Source organism: Notothenia rossii, assembly GCF_949606895.1.
Source record: "Notothenia rossii genome assembly, chromosome: 6".
Classification (NCBI taxonomy): Eukaryota; Metazoa; Chordata; class Actinopteri; order Perciformes; family Nototheniidae; genus Notothenia; species Notothenia rossii.
Genome location: NC_136909.1, coordinates 3,109,207 through 3,126,725, shown reverse-complemented (window position 1 = coordinate 3,126,725; position 17,519 = coordinate 3,109,207). Strand labels below are relative to the sequence as shown.

The following is a 17,519-nucleotide window of genomic DNA, read 5'->3' as shown; positions in this document are numbered from 1 at the left end:
CAGGTACATTTATCTCATACTCAAAAGATGGCTGCCGTGTCTTTGGCTCCTCTCCAACTCTGCGTTTTATTTCCGTGTTTGTTTACTTTTCGTTGTGTGCTTTTATTTTGTATTTGTATTTTTGTATGTTATTATATATGTTGAATTGTTGGAGGAGCTCAGGTCAGAACAATTATACAATATAAACATCTCAAAAACAAAGATAAAACAGTAGGTTTCAGGATCAATGACCCACTACAGGAAGTGCTCTCTACTCTTAGACTTGAGCGCCCTCCCCCCCATGTCCAGACCTTTAGATCAGAGCCTCGCCCACCAGAGTGCATGCTGGGAGTCTGGCTATGTTTCGCACGAGGCTAACAGAAGTAGCAGAGCCATGAAGGAGAAAACCACCTGATGGTGACCTTTAGGAGAATGTCATTGTCAACGAGAGAAACAACAAAGTGGTCGTGGATTTTTGCCCAGGAGAAAAAAAAGATGATGAATGAATGTTTGTTCATCCCGTGTCTCCATTCCAACACTTCCTATAGTCGATCTCCGCTCATAGCTAGCTAGCTTGTTAGCAACAGTATCATTTGCGGTATCAAATTGTTACACAATGCTCAAATTAAACTAAAGAGTCCTCTCCTGCTGATGTTCAGGTGTATATCAGTATGTAGTGTCTCTACTTTAAAGAGTCCTCTCCTGCTGATGTTCAGGTGTATATCAGTATGTAGTGTCTCTAGTTTAAAGAGTCCTCTCCTGCTGATGTTCAGGTGTATATCAGTATGTAGTGTCTCTACTATAAAGAGTCCTCTCCTGATGATATTCAGGTGTATATCAGTATGTAGTGTCTCTACTTTAAAGAGTCCTCTCCTGCTGATGTTCAGGAGTATATCAGTATGTAGTGTCTCTACTTTAAAGAGTACTCTCCTGTTGATGTTTAGGTGTATATCAGTATGTAGTGTCTCTACTTTAAAGAGTCCTCTCCTGCTGATGTTTAGGTGTATATCAGTATGTAGTGTCTCTACTTTAAAGAGTCCTCTCCTGTTGATGTTCAGGTGTATATCAGTATGTAGTGTCTCTACTTTAAAGAGTCCTCTCCTGCTGATGTTCAGGTGTATATCAGTATGTAGTGTCTCTACTTTAAAGAGTCCTCTCCTGCTGATGTTCAGGTGTATATCAGTATGTAGTGTCTCTACTTTAAAGAGTCCTCTCCTGCTGATGTTCAGGTGTATATCAGTATGTAGTGTCTCTACTTTAAAGAGTCCTCTCCTGCTGATGTTCAGGTGTATATCAGTATGTAGTGTCTCTACTTTAAAGAGTACTCTCCTGTTGATGTTTAGGTGTATATCAGTATGTAGTGTCTCTACTTTAAAGAGTCCTCTCCTGCTGATGTTTAGGTGTATATCAGTATGTAGTGTCTCTACTTTAAAGAGTCCTCTCCTGTTGATGTTCAGGTGTATATCAGTATGTAGTGTCTCTACTTTAAAGAGTCCTCTCCTGCTGATGTTCACGTGTATATCAGTGTGTAGTGTCTCTACTTTAAAGAGTCCTCTCCTGCTGATGTTCAGGTGTATATCAGTATGTAGTGTCTCTACTTTAAAGAGTCCTCTCCTGCTGATGTTCAGGTGTATATCAGTATGTAGTGTCTCTACTTTAAAGAGTCCTCTCCTGCTGATGTTCAGGTGTATATCAGTATGTAGTGTCTCTACTTTAAAGAGTCCTCTCCTGATGATGTTCAGGTGTATATCAGTATGTAGTGTCTCTACTTTAAAGAGTCCTCTCCTGCTGATGTTCAGGTGTATATCAGTATGTAGTGTCTCTACTTTAAAGAGTCCTCTCCTGCTGATGTTCAGGTGTATATCAGTATGTAGTGTCTCTACTTTAAAGAGTCCTCTCCTGCTGATGTTCAGGTGTATATCAGTATGTAGTGTCTCTACTTTAAAGAGTCCTCTCCTGCTGATGTTCAGGTGTATATCAGTATGTAGTGTCTCTACTTTAAAGAGTCCTCTCCTGCTGATGTTCAGGTGTATATCAGTATGTAGTGTCTCTACTTTAAAGAGTCCTTTCCTGATGATGTTCAGGTGTATATCAGTATGTAGTGTCTCTACTTTAAAGAGTCCTCTCCTGATGATGTTCAGGTGTATATCAGTATGTAGTGTCTCTACTTTAAAGAGTCCTCTCCTGCTGATGTTCAGGTGTATATCAGTATGTAGTGTCTCTACTTTAAAGAGTCCTCTCCTGATGATGTTCTGGTGTATATCAGTATGTAGTGTCTCTACTTTAAAGAGTCCTCTCCTGCTGATGTTCAGGTGTATATCAGTATGTAGTGTCTCTACTTTAAAGAGTCCTCTCCTGCTGATGTTCAGGTGTATATCAGTATGTAGTGTCTCTACTTTAAAGAGTCCTCTCCTGCTGATGTTCAGGTGTATATCAGTATGTAGTGTCTCTACTTTAAAGAGTCCTCTCCTGCTGATGTTCAGGTGTATATCAGTATGTAGTGTCTCTAGTTTAAAGAGTCCTCTCCTGCTGATGTTCAGGTGTATATCAGTATGTAGTGTCTCTACTTTAAAGAGTCCTCTCCTGCTGATGTTCAGGTGTATATCAGTATGTAGTGTCTCTACTTTAAAGAGTCCTCTCCTGCTGATGTTCAGGTGTATATCAGTATGTAGTGTCTCTACTTTAAAGAGTCCTCTCCTGCTGATGTTCAGGTGTATATCAGTATGTAGTGTCTCTACTTTAAAGAGTCCTCTCCTGCTGATGTTCAGGTGTATATCAGTATGTAGTGTCTCTACTTTAAAGAGTCCTCTCCTGCTGATGTTCAGGTGTATATCAGTATGTAGTGTCTCTACTTTAAAGAGTCCTCTCCTGATGATGTTCAGGTGTATATCAGTATGTAGTGTCTCTACTTTAAAGAGTCCTCTCCTGCTGATGTTCAGGTGTATATCAGTATGTAGTGTCTCTACTTTAAAGAGTCCTCTCCTGCTGATGTTCAGGTGTATATCAGTATGTAGTGTCTCTACTTTAAAGAGTCCTCTCCTGCTGATGTTCAGGTGTATATCAGTATGTAGTGTCTCTACTTTAAAGAGTCCTCTCCTGCTGATGTTCAGGTGTATATCAGTATGTAGTGTCTCTACTTTAAAGAGTCCTCTCCTGCTGATGTTCAGGTGTATATCAGTATGTAGTGTCTCTACTTTAAAGAGTCCTTTCCTGATGATGTTCAGGTGTATATCAGTATGTAGTGTCTCTACTTTAAAGAGTCCTCTCCTGATGATGTTCAGGTGTATATCAGTATGTAGTGTCTCTACTTTAAAGAGTCCTCTCCTGCTGATGTTCAGGTGTATATCAGTATGTAGTGTCTCTACTTTAAAGAGTCCTCTCCTGATGATGTTCTGGTGTATATCAGTATGTAGTGTCTCTACTTTAAAGAGTCCTCTCCTGCTGATGTTCAGGTGTATATCAGTATGTAGTGTCTCTACTTTAAAGAGTCCTCTCCTGCTGATGTTCAGGTGTATATCAGTATGTAGTGTCTCTACTTTAAAGAGTCCTCTCCTGCTGATGTTCAGGTGTATATCAGTATGTAGTGTCTCTAGTTTAAAGAGTCCTCTCCTGCTGATGTTCAGGTGTATATCAGTATGTAGTGTCTCTACTTTAAAGAGTCCTCTCCTGATGATATTCAGGTGTATATCAGTATGTAGTGTCTCTACTTTAAAGAGTACTCTCCTGTTGATGTTTAGGTGTATATCAGTATGTAGTGTCTCTACTTTAAAGAGTCCTCTCCTGTTGATGTTCAGGTGTATATCAGTATGTAGTGTCTCTACTTTAAAGAGTTCTCTCCTGCTGATGTTCAGGTGTATATCAGTATGTAGTGTTTCTACTTTAAAGAGTCCTCTCCTGCTGATGTTCAGGTGTATATCAGTATGTAGTGTTTCTACTTTAAAGAGTCCTCTCCTGCTGATGTTCAGGTGTATATCAGTATGTAGTGTTTCTACTTTAAAGAGTCCTCTCCTGCTGATGTTCAGGTGTATATCAGTATGTAGTGTCTCTACTTTAAAGAGTCCTCTCCTGCTGATGTTCAGGTGTATATCAGTATGTAGTGTCTCTACTTTAAAGAGTCCTCTCCTGCTTGTGTTCAGGTGTATATCAGTATGTAGTGTCTCTACTTTAAAGAGTCCTCTCCTGCTGATGTTCAGGTGTATATCAGTATGTAGTGTCTCTAGTTTAAAGAGTCCTCTCCTGCTGATGTTCAGGTGTATATCAGTATGTAGTGTCTCTACTTTAAAGAGTCCTCTCCTGATGATATTCAGGTGTATATCAGTATGTAGTGTCTCTACTTTAAAGAGTACTCTCCTGTTGATGTTTAGGTGTATATCAGTATGTAGTGTCTCTACTTTAAAGAGTCCTCTCCTGTTGATGTTCAGGTGTATATCAGTATGTAGTGTCTCTACTTTAAAGAGTTCTCTCCTGCTGATGTTCAGGTGTATATCAGTATGTAGTGTTTCTACTTTAAAGAGTCCTCTCCTGCTGATGTTCAGGTGTATATCAGTATGTAGTGTCTCTACTTTAAAGAGTCCTCTCCTGCTGATGTTCAGGTGTATATCAGTATGTAGTGTCTCTACTTTAAAGAGTCCTCTCCTGCTGGTGTTCAGGTGTATATCAGTATGTAGTGTCTCTCCTTTAAAGAGTCCTCTCCTGCTGAGGTTCAGGTGTATATCAGTATGTAGTGTCTCTACTTTAAAGAGTCCTCTCCTGCTGATGTTCAGGTGTATATCAGTATGTAGTGTCTCTACTTTAAAGAGTCCTCTCCTGCTGATGTTCAGGTTAGGGTCTCTTTACACAGAGGGGACACATGTTGATGTATAAAAGTGGATTTTGCATAATAGGTGACCTTTAAAAAGCTAATAAACAAAAACACTCAGGACCGTGAGTTTATGGAAAACTTTGAATCCGTACATTTTGTGACACGTTATGAACTGAAGGGATGAAATCAAGGCTTTAAAGGGTTTGTAAATAGTCATTAGTCCACAAAGTGCCCCATCCCCCCTTTTAAGGTTCTTAGCACCAAACCCCCCTCTGCACACCTGTAAGTCCTGATGACCCTTTGACCCCGGCTCCATCTTAGAGCTCCTCACTGACATGTTCCGGTTTCACTCTGTTTGTCTCCGGGGGGTTTTACTTCACTGTTGTTGTGTTTGTTGTTGTTGATGACTGCCTTTTCTCCTCCTTTAATTCTCTTTAACGTAGCTACCATTGAGGCAGCTAAAGCACAAGGTACGCAGTCAGCTGTTCACTCTGTGTGTGTGGTTCCCTTTAAACACTGTAGTCCTGTTAGTGTCCCTCTCTGTTTCTATGCCCCCCCTCAGTGCTGTGTTACCCTATGGTTGCTCTTGCACTATCAGCGTCTGTTAGGTAACCCTGATACCAGTACTGTCAAATGCTATGAAGCACTTTAGACGTGCTAGATGGCCGATAAGATAAGATGTACTTTATTAATCACAAAGTGGGACATGTTTTTGTTGCAGCAGCATGTAAAAAAAAGAATTTAACATAATAACCAATTAAAAAATACACAATTATACAATATAAACATCTCAGAATACAAGATAAAACAGAACTGAAAGAGGGAAAATATAAACGTTGACGCTGAAGATAAAGATCTGTAAACTATCACATAGAAGTAAAAGTAGAAGTACTCAGATCTTGTTCTTGAGTAAAAGTAGAAGTACTCAGATCTTGTACTTGAGCAAAAGTAGAAGTACTCAGATCTTGTTCTTGAGTAAAAGTAGAAGTACTCAGATCTTGTTCTTGAGTAAAAGTAGAAGTACTCAGATCTTGTTCTTGAGTAAAAGTAGAAGTACTCAGATCTTGTTCTTGAGTAAAAGTAGAAGTACTCAGATCTTGTTCTTGAGTAAAAGTAGAAGTACTCAGATCTTGTTCTTGAGTAAAAGTAGAAGTACTCAGATCTTGTTCTTGAGTAAAAGTAGAAGTACTCAGATCTTATTCTTGAGTAAAAGTAGAAGTACTCAGATCTTGTACTTGAGTAAAAGTAGAAGTACTCAGATCTTGTACTTGAGTAAAAGTAGAAGTACTCAGATCTTGTTCTTGAGTAAAAGTAGAAGTACTCAGATCTTGTTCTTGAGTAAAAGTAGAAGTACTCAGATCTCGTACTTGAGTAAAAGTAGAAGTACTCAGATCTTGTACTTAGTAAAAGTAGAAGTACTCAGATCTTGTACTTGAGTAAAAGTAGAAATACTCAGATCTTGTACTTCAGTAAAAGTAGAAGTACTCAGATCTTGTACTTGAGTAAAAGTAGAAGTACTCAGATCTTGTACTTGAGTAAAAGTAGAAATACTCAGATCTTGTACTTCAGTAAAAGTAGAAGTACTCAGATCTTGTACTTAGTAAAAGTAGAAGTACTCAGATCTTGTACTTCAGTAAAAGTAGAAGTACTCAGATCTCGTACTTGAGTAAAAGTAGAAGTACTCAGATCTTGTACTTAGTAAAAGTAGAAGTACTCAGATCTTGTACTTGAGTAAAAGTAGAAGTACTCAGATCTTGTACTTGAGTAAAAGTAGAAATACTCAGATCTTGTACTTCAGTAAAAGTAGAAGTACTCAGATCTTGTACTTGAGTAAAAGTAGAAGTACCAGAGTGAAGGAATACTCTGTTACAGTAAAAGTCCTGCATTCAAAATGTTCCTCAAGTGAAAGTAGAAAAGTATTCTCATCAAAATATAGTGAAAGACAGTAAAAGTAGTCGTTGTGCAGATTGGTCCATTTCAGAATAATATATATGATATGTTTTATAATGATTGATCACTAAAGTGTTCTCAAAGCTGGTAAAGGTGCAGCTAGTTTGAATGACTTTGTATACTGCAGGGTAGCTGGTGGATTTACTCCAGGTGGAACTAAAGTCTGATTTAACACTTGATTATATTTCACATCATTCATCCACATCTGTGAAGTAACTAAAGGTATTAAATACATGTAGTGGAGGAAAAGTACACAGTAGCATAAAATGGAAATACTCAAGTAAAGTACAAGTACCTCAAAATTGTACCCAAGTACAGTACTTGAGTAAATGTACTTTGTTACTTCCCACCTCTGAGCATTATCAGATAGTGACAACAGAGACAGACTTAGACACCCCAGCCTCAGGTGGAGCTCCTCCTGTTTGTAGAGGAGAGTTCCCGTCAGAGGAAAGCTCTCTAAGACTCAGAGGCTCAGAGCGGGGCGTCCCTGCCGGATGTTTCCACGGATGTTTCCACAACTTAATCCTGTTAGCTGTTTATCTGCAGACTGCCCCCCCCCCCTGTGGGAAGAGCCAGGAAGTGCTTCTAACGTAATAGGAAACTCTTAGGTCAGGGCTGTTCAAACTGCGGCCCGCAGACCATTTTGAAACGGCCCTCAGCAAATTAAAATAGTATAATGAAATATGGCCCACAAATCAAACTTGTGCTTGTCATATATTGTACAATTAAATATATATGTACAAATATAAATACAGTATTTATGTGTGCCCACTTTTCAAATAACTTCAATCCATTAAAGTTGGAAACATTTTCAAAACTGATCTCAGTCGATATAAAAAGCCCAATGACAAATCTTTTTATAAGAAGCTTCTGTTTTACGGCATTAGCTGCAAACTCAATAAAGTAAACATTATTTAGAGCGGTGATGAAGGCTGTGGTGTTCCTCACAGCATGTTCAAGTATCACGCCTCATTTATCTACATTTCATTGATTTAGCTGACTTATAACTGAACTGATAAACCTCCAGTGAGCGGCCGAGCCCTTCGTATGTTTTTCTGTACGTGGCCCACGGAGAAAAAGGTTTGGACACCCGTCTCTTAGGTTATCTATAAAATATAAAGGATTACTTCCACTATTCAATACCAACTTTTCACTTCCCTTCATACCTTAGCATTTCATCTCAACCTTTTATTCATTATTATTATTATATAAAAACTATTTAAGTCCCTCGTTTCATCATCTTATTAATTTAGCTGTTCAATAATTATTTACAGGTAATTATTTAATATGACTATTAACTATTTATTCAAACTCTTTAATCATTACTTTTTTTCTAATTATTTTATCTGTTCAATAATTACTTTTAGCTTTTTTTAAAACAGTTTTTATTATTATTTATTTTAATTATTATTTGTACTTTTTAATATTTACTTTTAGCTGAATATTTAAATGATTTAATCGCTACTTTACTCTTTATTTTAACTCATCACAAGTTGCTTTAAACTAGGAAGTGCTTCTGCAGCCATGGGGAATTTTATGTCGTCAAAAATCTAATATATTAAATATAAAGGCAAGTTTATTCATACAGCACTTTTTAACACAAGGTGCTTTACAAAAATAAAACATATTAAGAAAATGGAATTTAAAAACAGTCATTAAAAAACGAAGTTAATAAAAGAAACATTAAAAGAAAAAATACATGAATTAAAGTTACAATGCAGTTTAAGACTTTTTTAAAGGGTTATTTCCACTATTTAATAATAACTTTCCAACCACTTCTCTTCATACCTTACTGTTTATTCATTACTGTTATATAAAAACGATGTAACCCTTATGTTGTGTTCGTCTCCTGTGACCCGTTTCCAGTTCAAATGATATAATAACTACGCTCTAGTTTTTTGTGTGGGAACGAGGCTTCATGATGTCACAACAGATATATCAACACTACAAAACTGATTTTGACCATTTTAACTCTTGAGTCAAATTTGGCCCAATCAAGATTCATCTTTGACTTTAGACACCCCCCCCCCCCCCTTTTTTTGGGGAGATTGTATTCTAACATTAGTCTATTATAGTTGGATAACGTCTGTCTTCACTTTAGGAAATATAATGAGTGAGTTGAATCACATGTTTTACTTAAATATGTGGTCTAATGTTTAACATGATTCTACGGTTATGAATGCATAATAAGTTAGTTATGATGTAGTTAAAATAATATTGGATGGTAGTCATTATGTTTTTGTGTTTTGAACGGAAACAGCTTTTCAACACAACACAAGGGTTAAGAAATACAATTAAAGTCAGTCGTTTAATCAGCTTATTAATTTAGCTGTTCAATAATTACTTTTAATAGTTTTAATATGACTATTAACTATTTATTCAAACAGTTTAATTATTAAAAAAAATCTAATTATTTGAGCTGTCCAATAATTACTTTTTTTTAAAATTATTTCAACTGTTTAATAGTTTTAATATTAAACATAACATTTATGATATTTTAAATGTTGAATTGACTTTTTATCTAATTACTTAATGATTCACCATTGCTTTGCACTCAGTATTTCTTTTATCTAATGTGTTTGAGAAGCTTACTGGTTATTATGTCAGTAAATATAAATCAAGAGATTATTTCAGTAAATGTACTAGAGGTCAGTATAGCAAAAGTATTTTTATTTCCCTCTTAAACACAAATATGTGAGTTTATTTCTTTGAATGTAAACTGTGAATCAGGGACTTGAAGTGAAAGGTTTATCTTAACAGACTTCTGGTTCTGCAAGAGCTCCTCTGCCCCCTCGTTCCTTTCTTATAGAACATGTAAAAAGTGAAATGATGTAAGAGTTTGTTTCTGAACGAGTTTGCTTTGTATCTGCTCACGTTTCCTCTGGGTCCCTGGATGTTCCGGACGTTTCCGTAAGTCTCCTCTGTGTGAGCTGTTTCTGTGATGGTAGTTGTGGTTTTCACTCATCTGTTCTGTGGCACGACAAACCAGTCTCACAAAACAACCTGTAATAGCCACGTTTGTCCACAGGGCAAAACGTAGCATATTCACAAATAACCCTCTCAAGACGTGACATGGGTACGACATTTGTTCCTATTGATTTCTGACGACCAGTGTCCTTGTCACGTGATCACAGACTTTCCCAGCGTGAGGGAAATAAAACATGGCGGACACCCGGTGGAACATCCTAAATTGTAGGATAGTTTGGCGTTAAAATGCTTTTTGATTACAGCGAGAAGTTTATATTGTACTTTTAGAATCTACGTCCAGTGGGTAAGTAGGATCCATAGTTTGATAGATATTACAAAGATTATTTGAGCTACATGTATTTTTTTTACAACATACTGTATCCACGTCTTGAGAGGGTTATTTGTGAATATACTACGTTTTGCCCGGTGGACCAACGTAGCTATTACACGTTTTCTTGTGATACTGGTTTGGTTTCACTCATCTGTTCTGTGGCAGGCTGTGTGTTCACATCACAAAGGCTAATTAAACAGTTATTTAGAATAATAGACACTAGAGCAGCGGCTCCCAACCTGTGGGCCGCGGCCCCCTAGTGGTCCGCGAAGGCATTACAAGTGGGCCGCCAAATAATTTGCAAAACATTATGATTTGTGTGGAAACATTTTCATCATTATGATTTTTTAAATCTTTTTCTTGATCCTCCTTAGCAACGGTCATTACAGTCTTTGACAGCGATCTGTTTTACTGGATTAACAACGTGTCACATGTTCTGAATTGACCAATCAGAATAGAGTATTCAACTAAACCGTGTAATGCAAATGTCTGTTTGTTACTGATGGCCAGCTCCATTTCTAATTAAAATAAAAACCGCTGCACTAGAGGGTAGAAAGGACTTGTATTATCATTCTATTTCTATATTTTCAGAAGCAAAATACTTTATTTATCGAGTGTTTTTAAACCCCAAGACCCAAGGCAGCTTTACATGAGGTCAGGACAGACAACAAAACAAACAGAAAATAATAAAGTAAAATGAATAAAAAGCAGGAGGACTGTGATGGGTTAGGGGTCAAAGGTCACGGCGGACAGGTGAGCTTTTAGTGATGACCTGAAAATGTCCGGGATTGGCAAGTAAATAAGATCTAATGTTTAAATAATGCACAATATGAAGATGATGTCATTCGGTACATTGGCTTCTTATCATTGATTTTAAGCGAAAAAATAAAAACAGTCAATTCGGTGCCTTGCTCAAGGGCGTAGAGAGGAACTGGGACCTCTCCAAGTACCAGTCCAATCCCTGTATATTAAGGTCTGTTCGGGGAATTGAACTGGCGACCCTATGGTTCCCAGGATAATTACCTACAGACTAAGCCACTGCCGGACGAGTTCAGGCACAGTTGCTCCATTTAGATCAAATTTCACATAACAGAAAACATGTTAAACAATTCAAGTTAAAGTTTGTGTTAGAATATATTTAAATAATGTACAGTGACCCCCTGAATATGAAGACTTCCTATGAATCCTCGTGAAGCCATTGGGAACCCTGAATGTTTAAATGTCGGGACATCAGTAGGAAGTTCCTCCAGGGTTTCTCCAACCAATCATTTGATGTGTTCTCGTTTCTCCGCAGCCATTCAAGATATCTCCCCCACGAGGAAGATCCGAAACTTCGAGGAGGCTCGCGGTCTGGATCGTATCAACGAGAGGATGCCGCCGCGAAAAGACGGGAAGACACCCGACGGCATCAACACCAACAAGAACGGCACCGACGGATAGGCAACGGAAACACCTTCCTCTCCATTTCACCTCCCCCTCTTCCTCTCTCTGTCCTCCCCCTCTACTGAAACTGCCTCTCCCTCCTCTTCATCGATAGAAAGACGAGGGGAAAGAAGCGGACTCGTCGGTAGATCAAACGCAGGCGTCGGCGCTGAGAAACCAACAGGCGCTCTAAAGGGAGGGAAAGTATTTATTAAAGATTACATATATTAGATTTAGTAGCGACATTCAATGAAGACACTTTGCAGGCGTATCTAAAAGAATATTTTATAAACTTGAGTTGAGACGGATAGATGGATCCAAGGAGTTTTAGTTTCCTTTTAAAAATAATTGTTCTCCATGTGTTTTGGGAAAGAGCACAGTTAACACTTCTACAAACAGAGCAGTGTTCCTACGGTGGCCGACAGGTGCGAAACAAACAAAACTCTTCCATCAGGAGAAACACGCTGCAGCTTCAGAAAGGACGCAGATATAAACACACAAATGTTCCGAAACATCTTTAGCAACTTGACAACACATGCAGCGTTTAGAGAACTGTCTCTCTTGTTGGAAACTTACCTGGAATGTGTTATGGTCTTATTTTAACAATGTGATCACATGACTCCTTCTGATGTCACTGCAGATCTGCTGTGAGCTAGCTAGCTAACGTAGCTAATCTAGTCATTTCAGATATACTGAAGGTGGGAAGTATTGGAGTACAAATACTTTGTTACTGTACTTAAGTACATTTTTATGGTATTACTTTACTCCACGACTTATCTTTCTGACGACTTTTTACTTTGACTTCTTACATTTTGAACTCAAATACCTGTACTTTCTACTTCTTACATTTTCCAAACAGGCTGGTTACTTTAGTTTTAATCTGTGTTTGGTGGCGTGATCATTATTATTTAGAGTCGTTGCGTGCCTATTGATTTGAACCAAGCCCCCGGGAAGTGTGCCGGACTCTGAGGAAAATATTTGTTGTGGCCAAACGGCGGTACTACACTTCCGTATCAGTCGCTGGGCCCGGAAACACTTTTTCTCATTGACTTACATTGGGAAAGAGACGTCCGTAAATCGTTGGATAATTTTTTGGAAACTAAATAAACTACCCAGTATGAACACTTGTAGCCCTTATTAAAAACATTCGGTCCTCAAGTTGTAAAATGTGCTAATAACGTTATTTTCCTCGGCATTATGAACGCGCATCTGAGAGTGGGAGCTCGGGGGCGGGGCTTAAGGGGCGCTTGAGTAAAGGATGTGTGAACTTCTCTGGTGACAAACACTCCCAGTTATGAGACGACTAACTCTGAGACAGTTGTTCAGCCTGAACGTGCCCAAGCGTTCCAGTGAAGATGTTTCTTTGTGTATTTTGGAACATGTGTTTTTATATCTGCATCGTTTCTCCTAATGGAAGAGATGTTGATGGTTGTAACGTCTTTGCACCTGTTGGCCACCGTATGATTCGGTCGAAAGATAAATTATGTATGTGTTAAAAGGTGAAAAAGAACAAGGGAAGTTAATTATATCCGAACAATTATTGAAGATTAATCATTTTATACTTGAAGCAGATATTTAATGAGGACTTAAAGTCGTATTTATACAAAAATGTCCACAAAACTTTGAAGGAATCCCCAAAGATGCAGAGTGCATTTTTGTTCAGTATTTAGATCATAACTTACAACACTTTGTTCTCGTGTTGTAATGTGTGCATCCTTCAGTGAAGTGAAGGGTTAACGATGCTCTGTGTTCGCTACCACTTGTGTTCACTTGATGGAAACTAGGATAAACCAAAAAAAAGGGAATTACAGAACAGCAAGTCTTACTCCGTCAACACAACGACCTGCCGATACTCCCACAATTCTAGTTCTTACTCTGATACAGTGGTGCAGGGATGTCCTATATCTGTGTTGGACCCTGAAGGCAGCATCTCCCTGGTCCCGGGATTTCTCCATGTGATTTTGGATTATCTCTGAAATTAATCTCTGTGTCAAACGTTTATGATACTTACACGTTTAGTTCAGCAGGATAATCTCCACATATTAACACCACTTTATGATTTCTGAAGTAAAAAGCTAATGTTGGGCTATAAAGGAACTACAGCACGGTCACATGACTTCACGTCACCACCGCTAAGCTAAAGGAGGCTAATGTTGGGCTATAAAGGAACAACAGCACGGTCACATGACTTCACGTCACCACCGCTAAGCTAAAGGCGGCTTATGTTGGGCGTGATGACGTTTAGTCGTCTCATTTAGACCTTTGTTAGCAACCGGCGTTTTTAAATTCGCCAGTGGGGGATTTACTGACGTAATTTATGTCGTAAAACAAATCGTTAAAGCCTCTTCAGCTTGTGTTAACCACAGACCTGATTTCAGATCAAAAACCCATTCAGAAACCCATTGACCTCCAGACCAGGGGACAGGAAGTGCTAAACAGCTGACTCATTTCCAGGTCTTTAGGACTCATTCCTGCACCACTCTTTTTCAGAAATCAGAGGAACTGCTCGCCATAACACAAACTGATAATTATATCTTGAAAAATATCAGTTTTTTTAACATTTTAATTTGTGTTTTACTGTCAAATATTTAAAAACGTGGTGTTATGTTGAGGCTTTCTAAAGCTGCATCAGTGTCTCCATCTACTGCTGATTATACAGAATGTTTTTAAACGAGGGGAAACGCGACGGAGTCCTTCCCCCCCGCAGGGATGATGCTATAAAAGGTACTGTAATCATCTCAAACATGGCTGACTCGTGCATTCAGTATATCATTTGTATTATTTTTACATACAAAGAGCTTGCAGGCGTGTAAATGCGTTCACCTCCGCTCCCGACCCTTTAAGACGTGCTTTTTAAAAACTTTTTGAAACAAATACACAACAACTCCACCGGTGCTTCGACACACCTGACTGTAACTCTGCAGAAGAGGCTGGGAAACCTTTAAGATTTGCTATTCTCTTGTGAATTTCCCCTTTTTGTATGTCACGAAACGAGGCGTTTGAGCTCATGTGCCATTGCCACCTTGGCCACGCACGTCAACATCTCTGTGTGTGTGTGTGTGTGTGTGTGTGAGAGAGACTGTCAATCACACACCATTTAAGATCCAATGTCATGTAATCTTATCTTTAAAGTTTCAAAAAATGTTGTTGTTCTGTTCAGTAGACTTCTGGGAACGCTCCCTGAAGGTGAAGTATAGTGCTGGAGACATTTGTACAATTTCAAAAGTGAGAAAAAGGACAAGAATTTGCAAACTTTGAGAAAACCAAGATGGCCACCAATGATGAGTCGGTAATGTCATTTTGTTTGCCATAAAATCATTATATTAATTATCTTGGTGTCAAATCATACAATTAAGTATTTTAAACCAAATTCCGATGTCAGGAATTACAAATGCTAGAAGACTAGAATGAGTATTCAGGCTTTTTTCTAGAAAGATATAGTATGAGTACTGTGTCTCTGATCTGGTTTATAAGATATATAAATTATCTGGAGAACATGACGCTCGTAAACAAGATGTCTCCGCGGACGTAAACAACAACGTGATGTAAACAACAACATGACGTCGGAGCTCCGTAAAAACAAAGCTGTCTGACGCTCTGTTTGATACTCAGATTTCTGGAGGAATCACACCGTTTTGGTGGAACAGAAATATTGTTTTCTGGCATCACTTTTAACATTTTACGGGGGAAATCAGCATTTTGGTTTGAGGGTGCAGCGCTCCTGTTACCCGGTGCAGACAAAACCCGAATATGAATGTGGTTTAGTGTCTCAAATGCTTTCTAATAAGCCCCACATTATGAAATTTTTGTCTGAAATGAAACACAAAAAAGCTCTGGAGAAGTTTTTTAATGTGATTTCCCCACGGTCAAAAACATATGATCCAACACCAATCATCAAAATGTATCCAGTGGTTAAACTGACTGGAAAGGGCGGCTATCTTAGAAAATGGTCCCTCGATTTCTAAAGAAATGGCCCCATTGGATGACCATGGACCTTTCGTATCACTTTTGAAAGATGACGGATATCTGCAGCACTACGTTTTTGGTTTACATTCATAACTGTGATGTTGAGATTTGTTTTTAACGGCTTGATTGGGCGAGCCGCACCGTATACTGACCTCCTGTTAGGTCCTATACATATCTCGCAGAATGTAAAAACACTATTGTTCTTTAAATATCTTGTAATAGCTGTAAAAAAAAACTGTACCGTATTTGTCATGCGAGGCCATGAAATCTTTTACGTAGATGTATCACTCGAAAGAAAAATAATAAAATTCAAATACAGTGTTTTATTCGACTCGTCTCTGATGTTTTATTTTGTAGTTCAGTGCCTTCAAAGTAAAAGTCCTGATGATAATGTAACTCTTTATTTAGAATATTTTTCTGCTTTACCTGGAACTGAAGTGTTCTATGTTCTCCCCAAAGACACCATTGAATAAAACATCCATTTTACTTTGGATAGTTCTTGCTGGTCTTGCTGTTTGATTGCTTGATTAGCTATGTTACTTTGGCTAGTCTGCATTCACCAAAGTCACACAATAACACCAAAACAAATAACCAATAACTGCAGCAGTAAACCAGTATTTACCATTTTCTGCGTTCTTAAATTACCAATGTAGTTTGGGTCCCTGGGGAGTTCATAGATAATAGCTTTGTTTCCTGGGTTTGAGGCAAAAACTGATTAAAGACAGCAAGATGTAGCACTGAAAATATTCTAAATGATGCATACAATTACTTGTTTGTCCTCAAGGTAAAGGTCTCTGAATGTTCCGATTGATACTGTTTGTTAATGTTGTGTTTACACGCTGCCCGCAAGAGGTTAACACTCTAAAAAACAAATAATATAATGCAAAAATGAAATTTAGTCACCTAGAAGAAACATCCACATAAACTTTGGATACTTCAAGAGTTGCTCGTCTACTGCTGAGATAGCTAAGTCATTATAATGAGATAGCTAAGTCATTATAATGAGATAGCTAATCTTTCCTTTGACCTTTTATTTAACCGGGATAGGTCTCATTGAGATACAAAATCTCTTTTTCAAGAGAGTCCTGGCCCACGAATGGTAACAGCACAGTTACAGACAATACAAACAAAAGCACACAATCACAACACAGTTAAAGTGGCTTTGAGTGTGTTTAATGAGACCAGCTCTCTGAGGTTCAGCTCAGTTTGAAGCAGGTTCCAAGCTTGAGGGGCGGCGTAACTGAACGCCTTCTTCCCCAGTTCAGTTCGGACCTGTGGTACAGTTAAAAGGAAAAAGTTCTCAGAGCGAAGCCGATAGGATCCTGTGCATTTTCTGTTTATGTACATCCTTAGATGAGGGGGAAGAGCACCAAGAATAGCCTTAGATATAAGGATGTGCCAATGCTTCAGTCTACGCGTGGTCAGGGAAGACCATCCAACACGAGTGTATAGATTGCAGTGGTGCGTCAAGGATCTGAGGTTTGTGATGAATCTCAGTGCGCCGTGGTAGACGGTGTCCAGCGAGTGAAGGCACTGAGAAGATGCATTCGCTTAAACCACATCTCCATGATCCAGCACAGACAGAAAGGTTGAAGACACTAGTCTTTTTTTGGCCTCATAGGAAAAACAAGACTTGTTTCTAAAGAAAAACCTTAATTTTATTCTTAATTTTTCCCACAATGTCTGGTTTAAAAGAAAGCGAATTGTCAATTATAATTCCAAGATACGTATACTGCAACCCAGATTCAATCACCGACCCCTACAGGGTGGTGATAGGAGGAAGGTTCAAGACCTTGGGTTTCACATCATCAGCTTTGTCTTGGCTTGTCTTTAATTACTTTGTTTGAGAAACAACCCCAACACTGGTAACAAATTGGTATGTGTAGCACAGGGGCCCTCTGGGACTTGATCCTGTATCTTTCCCCTCGGAAAAATCCTCCGCAAACATGGCATCCATTTCCACTACTTTGCCGATAATACTCAACTTTACCTCTGCCCCAACAACCACAGACCTCAACCCTCACTGCCTGACAGACCTTACATTAGTCGAGTAATGCTTTGATAAAAGAATGATACAAATAAAATGTCCTTAAACAACAGATA

The 17,519-nt window shown here is 38.5% G+C and overlaps 1 protein-coding gene across 1 annotated transcript in view; it reads left to right on the top strand.

Annotated features, from left to right (window-relative positions):
• LOC307042911 (serine/threonine-protein phosphatase 2B catalytic subunit gamma isoform-like) overlaps positions 1-15,747 on the top strand; it is a 70,285-nt gene extending 54,538 nt beyond the window's left edge. The window contains exon 5 of the mRNA XM_079687069.1: positions 11,201-15,747. Within this exon, the coding sequence (XP_079543195.1) occupies positions 11,201-11,468 (268 nt within the window). The 3' untranslated portion in view covers positions 11,469-15,747. The remainder of the gene's footprint in view (positions 1-11,200) is intronic.
• Positions 15,748-17,519: the final 1,772 nt, after the last annotated feature.